Source organism: Trichechus manatus, unplaced genomic scaffold, assembly GCF_000243295.1.
Source record: "Trichechus manatus latirostris isolate Lorelei unplaced genomic scaffold, TriManLat1.0 scaffold00085, whole genome shotgun sequence".
Taxonomy (NCBI): domain Eukaryota; kingdom Metazoa; phylum Chordata; class Mammalia; order Sirenia; family Trichechidae; genus Trichechus; species Trichechus manatus.
Window position 1 is genome coordinate 5,094,016 of NW_004444021.1, and position 19,482 is coordinate 5,113,497.

At 35.8% G+C, this 19,482-nt stretch overlaps 1 protein-coding gene across 1 annotated transcript in view; it reads right to left on the reverse strand.

Annotated features, from left to right (window-relative positions):
- Positions 1-19,482, reverse strand: part of SEMA3A (semaphorin 3A) — a 217,563-nt gene that overhangs the window by 127,053 nt on the left and 71,028 nt on the right. The window contains exon 4 of the mRNA XM_004381476.1: positions 8,488-8,607. Coding sequence (XP_004381533.1) covers positions 8,488-8,607 — 120 coding nt within the window. The remainder of the gene's footprint in view (positions 1-8,487; positions 8,608-19,482) is intronic.

Here is a 19,482-nt window from a genome sequence, read left to right on the forward strand (position 1 = left end):
CTTTACCAAGCATGATGTCCTTCTCTAGGGACTGGTCCCTCCTGATAACATATCCAAAGTAAATGAGATGAAGTCTCACCATCCTTGCTTCCAGGGAGCATCCTGGCTGTACTTCTTCCAAGACAGATTTGTTCTCATGCATACGAGGTGATTGAAAATACTGTGGCTTGGGTCAGGGGCACCTTAGTCCTCAAAGTGACATGTTTGCTTTTTAACACTTTAGAGATGTCTTTTGCAGCAGATTTGCCCAATGCAATACATCATTTGATTTTTTGCCTGCTGCTTCCATGAGCATTGATTGTGGATCTAGGTAAAATGAAATGCCTTGAAGACTTCAATATTTTCTCTGTTTATCATGATGTTGCTTATTGGTTCAGCTGTGGACCAATACTAGTTTCAAAAATGTTCTTGATTATGCAATTCATAATGTACTTTACATGACATTCAATGTTTAGAGAGTGTTTAGAGCTGAGTATTAATAAACACACTGTACAACATCATTATAATGAGTTATAACTGGTATAATATACGGAATAATATTGATGTCACCAGAAAGGCTACCTGTCATGATGGTTATGATTTTACGTATATGGCCCTCTCGGAGGAAATATTTTTCGCTATATCTATCAGGACCTTGCTTATGGAAGACGCATCTACAGTTTTTATTAAAGTCAATTTTATCTCTATTGGAGAATCATTCACCTGAATACAAATTGATTCCAAGGTCACTTGGGCATTGATTGTAGCAGTTGAGCAGAATTGTAGCTACAGATCGACAAAAACCAAGATATAAATGTTAAGTCTCTGTTATTTCCTAGTATTCCCTCAAATCTATTTAATAAAGGAAACTTCTATTCCAGGAGGACTGGTTTGCTCATCATGCCTTTCCTTTTCACCTCAGTGCTATTGTCATCACCTCATGCTGATTCTTATCACCAGCCTTGTCTTTTTCTCCTTCCCCAGCGCTCATCTTGTCTAAATCAACTCCTCTCAAATGCCTAGATCCAGTCTCACCTCTTTTACAAGGCTAGAAATGAGTACCCTAACTGCCTCCTCACCCCACCCATGATCCTTTTTTTCTTTCAATCTGTATTGCATTTATAGTCAGTGCAGTCAGACACAACTTAGCAACTTAGATAATGTCATATCTTCATGGTTTGCTATAGTTGCATGTACTTGATTTTACAGCCAGATTCTTAGATACATGAGGGTAGGGCCTTCTACACGAGTTGTGTGGCACAGTGGTTAAGAGATCAGCTGCTAACCAAAAGGCCGGCAGTTCGAATCCACCAGCCACTCCTTGGAAACCCTACGGGGAAGTTCTACTCTGTCCTATAAGGTTGCTATGAGTCTAAATCGACTCGATGGCAGCAGTTTTGGCGTTTTTTGTTTTTTGTTTTTAATATAAAGTAAAAGTTCCTATGTGTGACTATTAAGAAAGGCTTTTCTATTTCTCTGTCCTGAGAAAGTTTGATGACCCACTTCCAAAAACATTACCCTAAAAGGGTAATGTTTCTGTTATGAAATGTATGTTCTACCCATTTTTGTAAACCTCGAGTTAGCTATCTCTAGTTTTGGAAGGGAATGATTGACCTGCTTTAGGTGGGTGAGACATAAATGAGATATATTCAAGTAAAGATATAAGCAGCATTATAAATGTGCAGGCCACATGTGCTAAGCTTGGAGTAGCTGAAAGCCATGAGGAACCCTAGACCAGAAACCACTAGCTCAGGGCTAGGGGAATGTTTTAAGGTAGGAGCATAAGGAAGAAGGTGACATTTGCTTAAAAATCAATGCAAGGTATCTCCCTAGTGTGCAGCCAGAGTTACCTTACACTGGCTATTTTATAACAGTAATTAAATTTACAGACCTATAAAGCTAAGTATACATCTATTATGCTTAAAATTAAGTACAAACACAACTGGAAAACAAATACAATTATCAATATTAATGCAATGTGAAAATGATAATTGCTTTTGTATTTGTATCCTTGTTGTATTTTTATTGTTTGTATATTCTCAAAAGTAAATCCCTTCTTGCAATGTGAACATGGTACTAGTACCAAGAAGATACAGACTTTGAGCCTGACAGTTCTACCCTACCCTGTACTCTGGGATTATTTAATTCTCTTACCACTTTTCTCTATTTGAGCTACAGCAAATTTTTCCTTCATACAACCCATTCTGACCTCATTTTGGCCTTTACTTGGCAGCAACACATTATTTGCATATGGAGTCAGCCTTTGTTTCTTTCTTATTAGGCCCAAGAAAATTAAAAGAGTAATCTTGGCACCCAGATGATCATAAACCTTAAGTAAATGAGGGCATTAAAATCTTAAGACTTTACATGATTATGGGGTGAGCATCCAAATGATGCACAATGTATTCATATTATTTTCTTGGATTATCATCAAAAAGAACCGTGAAGGTTTAAAACAAATTTGATAGATAACTTATTGATGCCAATTTGAGACACATTGCAAAAGGAGACAAACATACTCTGATTTGTGGAGATTCAGTCTAAGTTTACTCTGCTATTTTCCAGAAGTTTCAGAAATGGCAAACATAACATCTTGTTTCCCACTGTCATATCCAAGATTCATTTCTACCATCTTAAGCCTTGGTTCCAGAAGGAAGTAATTAGGCAAGGAGACAAAGAGCTAAAGGAAAGAAAAACATGGGGGAATGAGAGTTCAGGGGCAGAGAAAGGGGCATGATGGAACACGCAGAATGAAAGAGAAAATGAAAAGGGGCCGACAGGTCAGAAGGCAATGGGATTTAGTGCTACTCTTTGTTTCTTGAAAAATATAATATTGAGAAATAAATTAAAGCTTTTATGTATAGAAATTTCCTCTTAAAATAGATTATGTGGGAATGAGGGCAGAAGAAACAATCAAAGAGGGCAAAACTGGGAAAAGGAGTAAGTTAGAAGTATACAACTCCAATGACTAGATATTGGTAGCTTATGATGGACAGAAAAAAAATATATCAGTTAGTGTCAGCGGCATATGATTCAGTCCGTATATCTGCATTACTCTGTTCTGAATGAAAATGACATTCAAAAACTGTGAACTATAGATCATATAATCTTTTAATTTGTTGTACTCAATTCTTCTTCTGGAAATAAGAGAACCAGATCTGCTAAAGAATGGAACTAAATATCCTGCTGGTTGAGAATTGAAGGCTATTATTTCCATTTTTACCTGCCACTATTCTTAGGAATAAAATGTTGTGAAGGACTGTGAGGAAAACTTTTTACAACTGAACCAGGTAAGGGGTGGAGGATAAAATGATGACAATCTAATAGTTATACTGTCTATATATCAAATATTCAGGACAAGTAAGTCAAAAAATAAAATGGTGATTTGAAGTATTTTAAACAACCCTGTAGGGGATGCTGGTTTGGATTTTGGGGTCTTTCTATCCTTTTCTTCCCCCTACTCTTTTAGAAAAATTTTTCGTATCTAGCCTTGTTTCTAATCATAACATAGGTCCCCCATCCCTCTTTTGACCACAAGTTCTATTTGGAGAAACAGCCTTACTGATAATATTTAGAGTTTAGAATTTTACTAGTTCATGGAAATATACATTGATGAACTGTTAGAGGTCACTCAGAATTTATGAACTATGAAACTCTGCCTCAAATACAACAGCAGAACATTTCTGTATTTAATTCTGAATATAAATAGTGGTATTGCATATTAAGCACAGTAGCTTGTAAAGGTCCATCTTCCAACATGATTCAAGTATTGAAAGCTTAAGAAAGGAAAACCTACGAACCATTATGGACTTACTCTAACCACATTTGGCTTAGGTCGGTAGAGCAAATAATGGATATACTACCTCTGGGGTAGATAATGAGTAGCCCAGAAGAAATTGCCAGGAATCCTGACGTTTCCCACATAGCCTAGCCTACTACAAAGAAAATACAAATTCCAATGTCTTATGTAAAATAAAAGCATCACCTGATTTTTTTTGCTAAGATGTATGAATTTATCAGCTTTAGTAACTCTTCTTAGAAATAAACTTGTGCTCCATTGGACTAAATAGCATATTAAATTGAGAGAGATAACTCAATTAGAAGAGCTTACATTAAATGTATATATTAGTCAACAGAGCACTAGCCATCACTCAAATAGCATTCTGGCCTTGGGGACTGTTGCTAAGAGCATTTTATTCAGTTTTGCATAAAAGCAAACTCCTATTGTTCGTGGAAGGGAAGAACTGACAAAACATACTTTATTTCATATGTAGATATACTGGTTGTCATTTTAGAAATGACCTTAGAGATAGCCAGTAAGCCTCATTGCATTTCTTAATGTTCCTTGTGTTCTGTCATAAATTGAGATCATGACATTATGAGAGTATTTATAGAGTTAATACTTTCCAGCTCTCATCTGCGTCCATCTTTCTTCAGATTTCCTGCCCAGTACCTAGAAAAGGCCCATTTGGAATTTGAGAAAACATCCAGAGACTTCTTCAAAAAGCTATACTCTTCCTAAATTCATACTTTTTTTATTAACAGATGTAAATTTGAAGGGGAAATACCATATACTATAAGCCATTTGGGAGTATTCCACCTCTTAAGGATGACTTACACTTGCCATTTGAATGGCATGGATGCTGAGAGCATAAACTCAAAACTCATCTGTACTCTAGCTCTGAATCATTCTTTTGATGAACTCTGCATGCATTTTGTGATAAACACACACATGTGGATGAAGTATGTGACCTCATTGGCAGTTATCTACAGTGTCAAGTGCTATTGGCAGATACCCAAAATATGATTGACACACATCTTACAGAACTGGAGTTAATTAATGTCTACCAATTCCCAAACGTACCACAGGAAAAAGAAAATCTGTTTAATGCAGCAATCAAAGACATACTGTGTGTGGTCAGAAGACAGTCACTGTACAGCAAGAGTAGATTTTGGAATATAGTTTTCGAGAGTGCAGATATTACTATTACAATGCTGTGAGTGTAAAAGGAAGGTGATTTTCATAATTAGAAGACAATAATAGGGGGTTATTTAGCAAACTGTTCTATCATTACTTAACAGGATCTCTGAATTTCCTACAAGATCTGAAGCTAGTCTTGAATGTTGAAAGCAAAACTGATTTGCTTCAAAAGTGAAGTCTTTACTTATGTGGCAATCTGCTATCTGAAATGTTAAGTCCATAATGTCATTTTCTAACAATGGGGTTTCAAGTATCTTGGGAACTTAATGTAAGACAGTAAATTAGTTTAAAGTAAGAACACTGCAAATAAAACACTTGAATGTTAAAATGTCCATGAAAGACATGATAAGGATAAAAAGAAAAATTTTTTTTTCCCAATGATAAAATTGTTTTTAATATCTAAAAGCTGAACAACATTTTAAAAAGGAAACTCATCTTTCATTATTTCCTGTAGTGCGGGGCAGGTAACAGCAAAGCATGTGTGCTATTTCTAAACTAGAATCCAGGAGAAACATGCGTCCTTGTTGTATCTGAAAAGATATCCATGTAAATAAAAAAATGCTAAATTCAAACTTAATGAGAGTCTATGAACTCTAATCAAATAATCCTGGCCTTTGTCCTGATTGCTATTGTATTTCTTTTTCTTCTAATCCTTCCGTTATCATCATTCTTTTCCTAACTGGGTGGGTATGCATTTTCTCTTTTTCTCAACTTCAAATAAAAGTGTAACTTTAAATCCAAGGGTAGTATTCTAAGTACCACTATAGATCAACTTAAACCAGATTCTCTCTTAAGGCAGCTTAAGCACTGAAAATTAAATTTGATTCAGTCTAGACAACCTATCTTGAGAATATCCTTTTCAGAATTTCCTAGATTGACTGTCTAGACTGCTCTAAATTCCCCTAAGTAATTGCATAATCATCTTCCTTCTGACCTCCTAAACAGTCTGGAACAATATTTTCCAATCTATAGTTGCCATGAAAATCAAGATCACTGAGTTTCTAAAAGAGGGCCTTTCTCAAAGGTGACGAGTCTCAGGAAAATACTTGTTCCCCAATCTCCCATCTCAAAGGAACTCAAGTAGGAGGCTTTATATACTTATTATTTGAATCGATGAGATTTCTGGGTAAATGGCCTGGCTTCAGCACCTCCCCATCCCCACCTACTCCCGAAGGGAGAGACAAGTTAGTTAATAGGGGGAGAAGGAAATATGCTGTTAACTCTATTAGATAGCAACTCCTGAAAGCAAAAAAAAACCTTTACATTTTTGGAAAACTGATAAATCAGGAGCAATATATGGAATTTTAATTTAAACGTCCATCAGTATAATCTAAACTTCAAATTTAAAAATGGGGGAATTAAGTGAAGAATCACCTAGCAACAATAAGATCCCAGAATCTATAATTTACGGCCTCTGATGAAGTGAAGAACATTTAAGAGGCAAGGTGAGACTTAATTACAAGCAAGAAAGACAGCAATGGCTTTCAGCCTGAGATGCAGGTTTACATTTTCAAAACAATAATTGACATTTTTTTCAGCACTTACTATCTATCAGTCAATGAGGTAGAGGTTATTTTCATTACCACTTACTAGATTAGAAATTGAGACACAGAAAAATTAAATAGCTTGCTCCAGATCAAACAGCTACTATCAAATGATGCTTTTAATGATCATGGGATTAGAATTCCTTGAGTTTCTATAGAAAACAAAGACAGTGAGTCACGCCCTGCTAAGATGATTAGAAGGCAGTTGGAGGTAATAAGTCAAACTCAAGTTTAAATATATGGACACTGAGGACCAGAGAGGTTTTGTTTAGTTTCTTTTTTACATATTATCAAACAGATTCTCAGAGAGGTTAAGTAATTTTTCCAATGCTCCACAGCTAGTAGGTTGTACAGCAAGATTAGAAGCCAGATGTGATGCCAAAGCCTCTATCTTTTCCATTAACCTGTGACAGAAGCCTGAATCTCCTGAGTCCACCGTCCTGTACAGTATAGCATGACACTGGTAGATATAAAAAGTGCAATATAATGGGAAAGGAGTTCTCTAGAGCTGTCTCCAGAGTAGAGAAAAGTGGGACAATCATCCTGGGCCCATTTTAGAAGATCTTCCTTATTACTATTGAAATAGCTGAGAAGGAAGCAAAGAGGGAGAGATTTATCCAGAAGGTGCTTAGAAAAATTTAAGTGTATGAAGTATCTAGGACCATGTACATGAATGTCATTCCTAATTTCATCAACATCATCCAAAGAACTTAAGTAGACTACCTTTTGTTAAGGTTGCTTTGTACTTGAGACTCTTGGGAATGCCAGCAAGCACAATATACGTACTTTCGAGGGAGAAAAGGAGGAAAGGTGCAGAAGCTGTGGGGATGGGCTAGTGACGGGTATGGCCTTAACTGGTGAAACCCTGTGAAAATGTCTTAATCTTCTCAGGTTCATCAGAAAAGAAAAATCAATTTTATTTAGTCTAGAAATCACATAGTCTCTCAGGAGTCTCTAAGGTACCTTTTTATACAAAGGAGGTACAATACAAACTATTTTGGTCTTCATGCCTTTGGATAAAAAGGACACATTTGTATCACTTTAGGACACCTTAAGAAAACTTTAGAGAGTGAGAGAGTCTAGAGTTTAGGTTATAAAGGCATGGCTAGCATGCAAATTATATTTTATCTTTAGGATTCCAGAAATCTTCTGGGAACAAATCCTTTATTTATTAATGACTTCTGTTTTCCAATTTGGAAGAAAATTATATTACAAATGATTTTCTTAGCACATCATGAACCCTTTTGTTTTCCTTAGAACTTTGTGCCAAAAAATATAAAAGGGCATATAACTGAAGACTATTGATAAGACCAAATCACTAATTTTAATATTAGCGATTTTTCCATCAATTGTTTTCCTTAATATTAATTTTACTTAACCCTGGATTTAACTTTAATTTTCTTACTAAAACATCTTTTAAAGGAGGAGCTCAAGACTTAAAGAAACATACTTTTTTTTTTCTTTTCTGTACTGACAAAAAAAAAAATAGCAAAAAACATAAAAGCAAAGCTCAGCTAAGCAAGAACACAAATGTGAATAATTTGGGTCAAACGTGAGCTCAGATCATTGTGTGCATGTATGGCATTGTTTCTTAATCCCCAGGCAGAAGAAAACAACTGGGGTGGCAGACACTTCTGGCTGAGGATGGAAATGGCGGGGAAAGCTGGCAGTATACAAATGAAGGAGAAAACAGTGCACGTTCAGCCTGCTGACATCTGCTGCACATGCAAAATGGATTGGACTCTGTAAGCCAGGGTGAAAACAAATGCTTTCTTCCTTCCTTCCTCCTGTTCCATAGTTATTATTGAGTGATGGTCTCATTCTTTTTGTATTCACAGATTAAAATTAATAACAGCATCTGAATTTGAAGTAGTTTCCACTGAATAGTGAACCGGAAGCTAAATGAGCTGAAGAAATTAATAACGAAGCATTTGAATAGGAAGGGGTCGTGGACAAACACCATTTTTTAGAAGCCGATTTTACCTCAGGATGATGTCCAATTTCAATGTAGGTGCAAATTGGATGAAAAGCCCCCGTTCCACAGGCGTACAAATGAGTCTGATTATAAGCCTTAAGTACTTTGATGAAATTAGCACATTCTTTCTGTAAGAAAAAAAAAGAAAACAAGTGATTTCTAGTGGTCAGCATGACTGAGGTATCCTCTAGGGTACTAGGCATGCTTGAGCAGATTTCTTTTGTGTTCCCTTCAGTACATTTTTAAGACTTGTTTATTGTTCCATAGTTTTGCTCATATTGTTACATGAGTTAAAAATATAAAAGTTCTTATTCTTTTGGGGCCAAATATAATATGTTATTTCATAACTCTTCATTAAAATTATTTCTAATTTATTTATAGGAAAGAGGAAGAAAATTATAGATAACCAAAAATCACTGGTGACTTTTCCAGAAATGAGGGAGTAGCAAGTTAATTAATTAATTAATTACATAAAGAAGACAACGGTGAATATTTCCTTCTAAAATAACCTTTGAGTTAACTTTCAGAAAAAGAAAAGTATAAGCTAATATAACCTTATATTAAATATGAAGTTGAAACATCATTAGTAACCCATAATGATGAGCAATTGACTTTGAACTTCAATAGTGCTGCATGCTCCTGAGCTCTATAGACCCTATAAACCCTAAGAAGGTAAAGTCACATCCTGCTGAAAATGTAACTTCAGCCTCAGATACAAGCTGGGTTAAATTTAAAGATTGAGAAGACATTCAAGTTGGGAACATCTGTAATCTGAACGATCTTTTGCAGAGTGATATAATTAGTAAATATTGTCAAGAGGTTTATGGACATCCTGAACCCACACATGGATCAACCCCAACCCTGCCACCCTGCCCAATGAGCCATGGACCTGAGGTAAAGAAGAATTTCCTAAGAGAAAATTCTAGTCATGTCCTAATATTATTTATGGAAGTTAGGACACTCCTGGGAATTTTATTTTCTGAATATTATCTAAGAATAAAATGGACAGAGCCATTTATACTCTTTCTATACATTCTGTTGAAACTATCAATCTTGTGAAAGAAAATATTTTTCTATAAACAGGAAATTTAGACTTTTGTCCCCTGCTGAAGATATACCTGGGGAAGGGAGGAATCAGATATCTAGAATATGAAATGGATACTTTTTTACCAAAATACCCAGAACAGGATAGGCTTAATTTCTTAAAATATTCTTAAATAGGTGAATCTATATCAATATTGTAAAAAGAAAAGAAGAAAGAAAAAATAAACGCTCAAACTCTCACAATAGCTTCAAATAAAATGTTATGGTCTATTAACCACATAACAAAGCTTAGTAATAGAAATAGTGAGTAAAAAATATGAGTTTATCATATACTGAAAATATCCAAATGAGTATTTATATGCTAAATAATAAAAACTACATTAAAAATTATTGTTATTGATAATAGACTTTCCTAACTAGTTTAGTGTTTTGACTATAAACATTTGGAATTAAGAAACAGATATGTAACTATAAATGCTAATACCAAAAGCAGACTACAGTACAAACAAGGCCGGCAATTATAAAAGGCTGGGTTGGTCTTGGCACCTGTACGTGTGTTACACTTGTAGTCAGTCTTCATGACATATGACTTTTCAAGTGAAAGTTCAGAGTGAATTTGGGCCTATCAAGTCAGCTGGGGTTTATAACAGAAGATACATTTCGATATCACCCTTATATTCTGTATTTGTTGCTGGTTTCTTCAGTCTTAACTCTACTATCCCTATAAAATAAGGAGCAGGCAACCAATTTGAGCAGAATAATTGATATTTAAATTCAAATAGTTACTATGTATCATCACTGGTTTTTCTAGGGTGAAACCTGATGATGTCCTTTGAATATATTGTCCTAACGGTGAACTAAATCCATTTAAAGTAAAAAACAAAAGCCCCGAGTTACGACTCCTCATGTTTTAACATGTGCTGAGTTGTTTTGATGGTTACTAAAATAAACATATACTTTCCCCGCTGTTTTGCTGCTAAGATCTTTTGTATGGTAAGGTATTATTATATATGAAATTAAACTTTGAAATCAACTGATTTTGCAAGTTGCTATGGAGAAAATTTCTTAGCTTAAAGGTATATGCAATCTCATCCATGCTTCACTTTGAACAGGGTAAGTCTTAGGCAAAACTTCCACAACTCTTCGCAACAAACTCCCCATTCTGTAACAGCTCTCCCCACTCCCACCCCTTCGCCTTCCCCAAGAGGACAGGGCATGAACACCAGGACAGAGGAAAGATGTTGTGGAGAGGGAAACATCTGACAAACTCATTTACTAGTGAGGCATTCATGAGTATTACCCAAAGGATTTCTTTGTATTCTTAAAATAATTCAGTCATTTGCAAAGAAACCACTTTCAGGAAAATGTTTTATGGCATCTCTTGCTTTGAAACACGTAAGTGGCCACATACTCTGCTTTTGTATAAAGACAGCCATCCCTGATGGTGGACTCGACATTATAGTAAATAACCGGTTTCAGCACCGTATGTTGAGACCAAGAAATTGGCTGTGTACATATTGGTAAGCAAACGAACATTCTAATAAATAACAGTGGCAGACCCAGATGGATGTCTTGTTCATTTTAGAAAAGAACAGGGTTTCAGTTTGCATGCCTTGTCTTTGAAGATATGCATGCAATTTTGTACACAAACCCAAATTCTCTCGCCCTATCAGTAACCCCAAGTGTATTCTAGATATTTAAGTATAGATCTCAGTTCTCCACAATAGAATACAAAGAAAATATTTTGTGAATATGAATACTTGTGAACACAAATGAAGGCTCCCATTACCTCTGCAACTGTAATGAACCCTAATATAGAATTTATGAGGTCTTTAACTCTTATGGACTGTATAATTGATTTTTAATTTTTCAGTGACTAAGTTTGATCTTCCATGGAAATTAGCAAATTATAATTAATGATAGAAAAACTCTCCAGGTTTCAGGACACTATGGAATTGGGCCACAATGAATATCATAATTTTAATTTGTTTTCTATTAACTGTTAAAGAATAACCACTATAATATGACAACCGTGCTTCTACAGAGCTGCTGGAAAAACAGCAATCACAGGACTATAGCTGTGAAACCTGGCAAAGGGCTCTACTGAGAGTGCTGATAACTGAGTCTACCTGAGCTACAGAGTAACTGGACCCACCCTGTTGGCCTAAGGCCTGGAATGATCCCGTTCATTTCCCCCACTGAACTCTCCCAGTCAGCAGCAGGTTGTATTGTTGCCATACCCCAAGGGGCTAGCTCGACATGACTGTGAGAGTGAAGGCTGATGCCAATAGAATTTGGGATTAGAAATTACTTGAATTTAGAGTGTGTTAAGACACTTGAATGCAAACAAAGGAATTGAAGGAAATACTTCAAAATGGGTTAAAAATAGCAGAGAAGAGACTCATCAACAATGAAGGAGGAAACAGTGAATTAAAAGAACTAGACAGAGAAGAACCAAACACTTGAAAGAGATATTGTTAGTAACGATTTGTTCTTTCACCAGAAAACCTACATAAAAGGATATCAATCCTGTCACTCATTTGCCTTCCTTCTCTAGCTTGTTACTGCCAAGGTTTTTGAGTGTTCCAAAACAGGATACTCATTTTATTTGGAAGCTGCTTAGACATCCCTCTAAAAAAGAAGGAAGCGTGGCAGAAAAAGGAAACACACTTCACACATTTCTGCTCCAGGGAGACAGAAGAAGAGTGTTTCTGACCTTTTCTTGAACCATGACGACTCTTAAAGCTCAGAATGTAATGTACTTTTTGGCATTCTACTACTGCACTGCTTTGCTCAGCACTGGCGGATTTACAACGGAAAGAGAGTGTAAGCAGTTCAAAATGAATTCATTTTTCAAACCTTGATCCTTTCTGGAATTTAACTTGATATACACAGACAAGTTTAGCAAAAAATTGGTTACCCAAGACTCAGGGAACCATACTGACCTATTATTGTACTGATATATACTCCAGACGAACAGTATTATACATTGTTAACTTAGCTTAGAAATAAAAGTAAAGCAGTTATAAGCCAGTAAAAGCCAAGGCCACACTTGAGGATCAATGATTCATCTTCCTTAGTGGCAAACCATTTAAACTTATTTTTAAAAAGGTTTCCAGTGTTTTCAAATCAAATGTACAGAGGAATTACACATAGAGATTAGCCTGGAAAAATAAATTAGAAAATGTCTATGCCCAGAAAAAATTACTGGAGCCAAATGCACATTGATTCAAAAACAAACATTACGGTTATATAGCACTGATTAGACTGTGTTACGCAGACTTTTCCTGGACGGTTACAAAAATAAAGTCCATCCATCTGTCAAAACAACTGCTCCATGCATGAAAATTAAAACAGAATTGAGATGTTTTTAACTAACTTCCGATAATTATGTTTTCTACAAAAGACTATAAGTTACCTCCAATTCCAATTACCTCTTTGCATGTTTTTAAATCGTGGATGGAACAGTTAATTCCTACTCTAATACTCTAAACAGGGAGGAATCAAAATAAAAATAAAAAAAAAAGAAAGGAGAGAAGACCGTGAACAAGAACAATCTCTATTTAAATATGTTCTGTTCACCGCTAAAATAAACAACTTGTTCTGGTTCAAATATAAATCAGCCCAAAATGAAAGGGCATAGTACAGCATTGCTTCAGGTCAATGAGCATGTAGAGAGAGAGAGAGAAAAAAGTCTCTATCCCATTGGTAGTTTATGTAGAAATATTTTAAAGTAAAATCTAGCAGCTGGGAAACTAAAGGATGCATTCTCCTATCATGATGGGTGGATACATTTCTGCATGGAAATCCATTAATAAGCTTAATTCCTGAAGTTAATCTGTTGACTTTCTTTTTCTCTGGTCCATTTTTTTGGCAAGCTACTAGAATAGCTGACTCTTGTGCCAAAGCCATCACTCACTTTATCCCTCCCTCTATTTAAGCTGTTCTATACTTATCTGGCAATAATGTTTCTTCATTTTTTTCTTTTAACATTGTGCTATTACAGCTGTGATCGGATCCTTTATAATCACGTCTTCCTAATACTTCAGCATTCACTAAAGGATGTTAGAAATCTCTTCTTCAAAGAGGCATATCTATTAAAACTAAGATTTAACCATGTGCTAATTATAATAGTTGCTGACTAATGATGCATGTGTGACTTGGAATTTAACATCCGCCCTACAAAAAGGTGAGTAGGCTGTTCTGTACATTTTGGGAGACATTTTTATCCTTACTATTTAGAAGAATAATGGCAAAATAAAACCAATTGACTTTTCCACTGTAATGTTTTCATTTTTTGAAATTTATGACTATTTTTAAAAATACTGATTCAACTAGGACAACAAAGTAGTAATTATTTCATGGTTAGTTATTTAACTTGTAAGCATGTTGATATTTATTGAAAGATATCATCTGTAAATCTATGGTAATTGAGAAATAGACTTAAAAGTGGCTTAAATGATGTGGCGCGCTACATTAAGACTGTCTTTACAAGGCTACCAAATCATTTTATGTAAATGCTCATTTCACTTAAGTGCCCGATTTGACTGGTTTTCCCTTCTGGATTGACTATTTGTTTTGAAGTTTTATAAATATTGTTTAAGGTTCTATAAATATTTTTCTTTCAAATTACTTGAAACCTTCAAACTTGGTCAAGAATGATTATACACAAAGGCACTCTATATACCCTCCTCCCATTGCTATCGAGTCAATTTTGACTCACAGGGACCCTATAGGACAGAGTAGAACTGCCCCATCGGGTTTCCAAAGCTGTAATCATTATGGGAGCAGACTGCTACATCTTTCTCTTAAGGAGCAGGCTGGTGGGTTCGAATCACTGCTCTTTCAGTTAGCAGCCAAGCACTTAACCACTGAGCCTCCAAGACTCCTTGGCAGTCTCTATTGGCTATGATATTAGTAAAAGCTCCCCAGTGAGGTTCTCTTTTATTATTTAAAGAAGCTCTGGGCACTTTCAAGTTGAAATTCCATAGGGACCAGGAAACTGATACGATCTATTTTTAGGTTTATGTTTTCTTTTACATTTACTATAGATCTTGTTGCTTATCACATTCGTGCCATTCATTGGCATTATTAGGAATATATTTCCTAGAATTTCCTTTCCTGTATGATTCTAGGACAAGGTTGGTGAAAAAGGAAATTTCATGAGATCTGGGAGGCAGACATTAAGTTACAACCATCACACTCTCAAGGTTGTTGCGATCTGTTGGTTACTCTGTTGGTGTGGGATAGCACCCGGGCCTGCAGCTCCTCCAGCTCCCACCAGATCTGATACTTTAGCTCCTCCAACACCTGGGTTTGGTAATTGTGTGGTGCCAGTTTCTTTTATAGATCATCCAGATCATGAAGGTTGGTGATAGTGAAAGACACACACATTGCTCTTTCCACTTTTGTCTAGTGTTTTGTCTCTACTACCAACCCTGGTGACCAACAGTAACTTCAGGCACACTACCTGTCTCAAAGGCAATAGGCTTCCACAGCTTTATTCTACACATCCCACAATTATATAAGATCTAATTCCTATAATACAATCCTTACTCCTATTACTAACACAGTTTATGATCTCTGATCAAATCTTAACTAAAAAAGGGTATATCTTACTACCATAGAATAGCTTATTTTGATACGTAATGTAAAAGGAGGATGGATTTAACCCATTTTAAAAAGAGAAAGTAAGGTCACTATTTGATCACTTTATTTCTAAATACATATGGTTCCTACTTTTTAAATGCATATTGTATTTTACAAACAATACTGTATTAATTTCAGTATCATTTCAAATACAACACTAAAAATGTATCTTTTAGCATTTAATACATGTGGAATATGTATGATGTAGTCTATACTTAATACTTTTAACAGTGTATAGTAGGGAGCCCTGGTGGCACAGAGGTTAAGCTCTCAGCTGCTAACTGAAAGGTCAATGGCTTGAAACCACCAGCTGCTTCTTGGAAGAAAGATGTGGTGGTCTGCTTTTGTAAAGAAACTCTATGGGGCATTTCTACACTGTCCTATAGGGTCACTATGAGTAAGAATCATCTATGACAGCAATGGGTTTTATAGTATATTTAATATATTTCGCACCTAATTCAAATGTAATGATGAGAAGCTTCAAGAATGTTCCGTGCTGAACACATAAAAGCCAAAAAGAAAGCTAAGATTCTCAGTCTCCTGAAACAGAGTCAAGTTTTTATAGCTGCCTTAAGTTTTGCATTCCATTTTCGGTATCATCTTTAAAATGCTCTAAATAGAAATATTTTAAAATTAAAATGATATAAAGAGAACATTGGTAAAGTTTCTTGATGTTCTCTGGATATAAGAGTGATATTTTATTGCTACACTTGCAAATCAACTTAAAGAAAATCTTCCTAAAGTGGACCATAACATTTCTTAAGACACAGAATATCTAAGAAAATTATTCCCAGAATTTATGTTAAATCTGTGATAGGATTTGTGAAATTCCATACTGTGAAATGCCAGACTCAGAAATGAGTAGAAATCCATTTATTAAGATTGTCAAGCACATAAAGAAGTAAAACACAAATGAGAACTATCAGAAGCTTCATGTCAGCTGGACTTGGAACAGCTTGCTAAATATGAAGTCAAAAGACAAATGCTTTTCCCAGAGGAACTGTCCAAATCATTCTAATGAAACTTAAAAAAAAAAAAACTGACAAAAAACCTCTTGCCTGTAGTCGACTATGAATCATAATGAACCTTACAGAGGATAAACTGCTTACTGTACTCTAAAAGTATGTACACTGATGCATGGGTGAATTAATAGTGTACAATTACATCTAAATAATAATTTGTCAACCAATGCCAAGTATTTTACCTTCATTCCAGATATTTAAGATGCACATGATATTTCCAATATAAAGAAACACAACTCAAAATCAGCAAACCCTCCAAAAGTTTTTATAAAATACCTCTAATATTTTAAGTACTACATTGCAAATATATTTAGTCTTATAAACTTAAAGTACATTTAAATTTCAATCCTAAAACTAAAATATTTTCAAATAAACTAGGCTTGTATATCTGAGAATTGTCCCTGGCAAATCAGACATACATTATTACCATCTTATTTTGCTTTACTAGTAAAATATATTATTTTAAAATAGGAATACAACGTGTTGTGTGAGGTGCTGTCCAGTCAGTTCCAATTAATACCAACCCTAAGTACAACAAACGAAACTGCCCAGTCCTACGCCATCCTCACAATCATTGCTAGGCTTAAGACCGTTGTTATAGCCACTGTGTCAATCCATCTCATTGAGGGTCTTCCTCTTTTTTTGCTGGCTCTCTACTTTACCAAGCATGATGATGTTCTTCTCCAGGAACCAGTAGCTCCTGATATCATGTCCAAAGTACATGAGACGAAGTCTCGCCATCCTTGCTTGTAAGGATCATTCTGGCTGTACTTCTTCCAAAACAGATTTGTTCCTTCTTCTGGAAGTCCATGCTATATGCAGTCTTCTTCACCAACACCATAATTCTTCTTCAGTCTTATTTATTGTCCAGCTTTCGCATGCATATGAGGCGATTGAAAATAATATAGCTTGGGTCAGGTGCACCTTAGTCCAAGTGACACTTTTGCTTTTTAACATTAAGGGGCCTTTTGTAGCAGATTTGCCTACTGAAATGCATTGTTTGATTTCTTGACTGCTGCTTCCATGGGCATTGATTGTAGATCCAAGTAAAATGAAACGCTTGACAACTTCAATGTTTTCTCTGTTTATCACGATGTTGCTTATTGGCCCAGTTGTGAGGATTTTTGTTTTCTTCATGTTGAGGTGCAATCCATACTGAAGGCTGTAGTCTTTGATCTTCTTCAGTAAGTGCTTCAAGTCCTTCTTACTTTCAGCAAGCAAGTTTGCATCATCTGCATATCGCAGACTGTTTATGAGTCTTCCTCTAATCCTAATGTGCATGCTTCTTCATATAGTCCAATTTCCCAGATTATTCACTTAGCACACAGATAGAACAAAGTATGGTGAAATGATACAACCCTGACGGACACCATTCCTGACACGCAGTGTCCTCTTGTTCTGTTCCAACGACAGCCTCTTGGTCTATATACAGGTCCCTCATGAACGCAATTAAGTGTTCTGGAATTTCCAATCTTTGCAGTGTTATCCATGATATGGTATGATCCACACAGTCGAATGCCTTTGCATAGTCAATAAAACACAGCTAAACATCTTTCTGGTATTCTCTGCTTTCAGCCAGGATCCATCTGACATCAGCAATGATATCCCTCGTTCCATATCTTTTGAATTTGGCTTGAATCTGGCAGTTCCTTGTTGATGGTACTGCTGCAACTGCTTTTGAATGATTTTCAGCATAATTTTACTTGTGTGTGATATTGTTTGATAATTTCCGCATTCTGTTGGATCACCTTTCTTTGGAATGGGCACAAATGTAAATCTCTTCCTGTCAGTTGGCCAGAGAGCTGTCTTCCCAATTTCTTGACACATACGAATAGACACCTCCAGTGCTGCATTGTTTGTTGAAACATCTCAATTGGAATTCCTGGGGTCTTGTTTTTCACCAACACCTTCAGTGCAGCTTGGACTTCTTCCTCAGTACCATCAGTTCTTGATCATATCCTACGTCCTGAAATGGTTGAATGTTGATCAGTTCTTTTTGTTACAGTGACTCTGTGTATTCCTTCCATCTTCTTTTGATGCTTCCTGCGTTGTTTTTTTCCCTGCACAATCCTTCAATATTGCTTGAATTGTTACTTCAGTTCTTTCAACTTGAGAAATGCTGAGCATGTTCTTTCCTTTTGGTTTTCTAACTCCAGGTCTTTGTACATTTCATTACACTTTATTTTGGCTTCTCAAGCTGCCATCTGAAATCTTCTGTTCAGCTCTTTTGCCTCATCATTTCTTCCCTTCTCTTTCTTTAGCTACTGTACATCCGAGAGCAAGTTTCAGAGTCTCTTCTGACATCCATTTTGGTCTTTTCTTTCTTTCCTGTCTTTTTTAATGACCACTTGCTTTTTTCATGTATGATGTCCTTGATGTCCTTCCATAACTCGTCTGGTCTTCGGTCATTAGTGTTCAACATGTCAAATCTATTCTTGAGATGGCCTTAAATTCAGGTGTAATATAGTCAAGGTCTTATTTTGGCTCTCGAGGACTTCTTCTATTTTTCTTCAGCTTCCACTTAAACTTGCATATGAGCAACTGACGGTCTGTTACACGGTCAGGCCCTGACCTTGTTCTGATTGATGATATTGAGCTTTTCCATCATCTCTTTCCACAGATATAGTCGATTTGATTCCTGTGTACTCCATCTGGCGAGCTCCACACGTATACTCGCTATTTATGTTGTTGAAAAAAGGTTATTGGCAACGAAGAAGTCATTGGTCTTGCAAAATTCTATCATGTGATCTCTGGCATTGAATCTGTCACCAAGGCCTTATTTTCCAACTACTGATCCTTCTTCTTGTTTCCAACTTTCATATACCAGTCACCATTATTTATCAGTGCATATTGATTGCATGTTTGATCAATTTCAGACTGCAGAAGTTGGTAAAAATCTTCAATTTCCTCATCTTTGCCATTAGTGGTTGGTGTGTAAATTTGAAATAATAGTCATATTTACTGGTCTTTCTTATAGGTGTATGGATATTATCCTATAACTGACAGCGCTGTACTTCAGAATAGATTTTGAAATGTTCATTTTGACAATCAGTGTGACACCATGCCTCTTCAATTTGTCATTCCCGACATAGCAGAACATATGATGGTCTGATTCAGAATGGCCAATATCAGTCCATTTCAGCCTTGGATATCAATTTTCATGCATCCTGTTTCATTTTTGATGATTTCCAATTTTCCTAGACATATACTTCGTACATTCCATGTTTCAGTGACTAATGGATGTTTTCAGCTGTTTCTTCTCATTTTGAGTCGTGCTACATCAGCAAA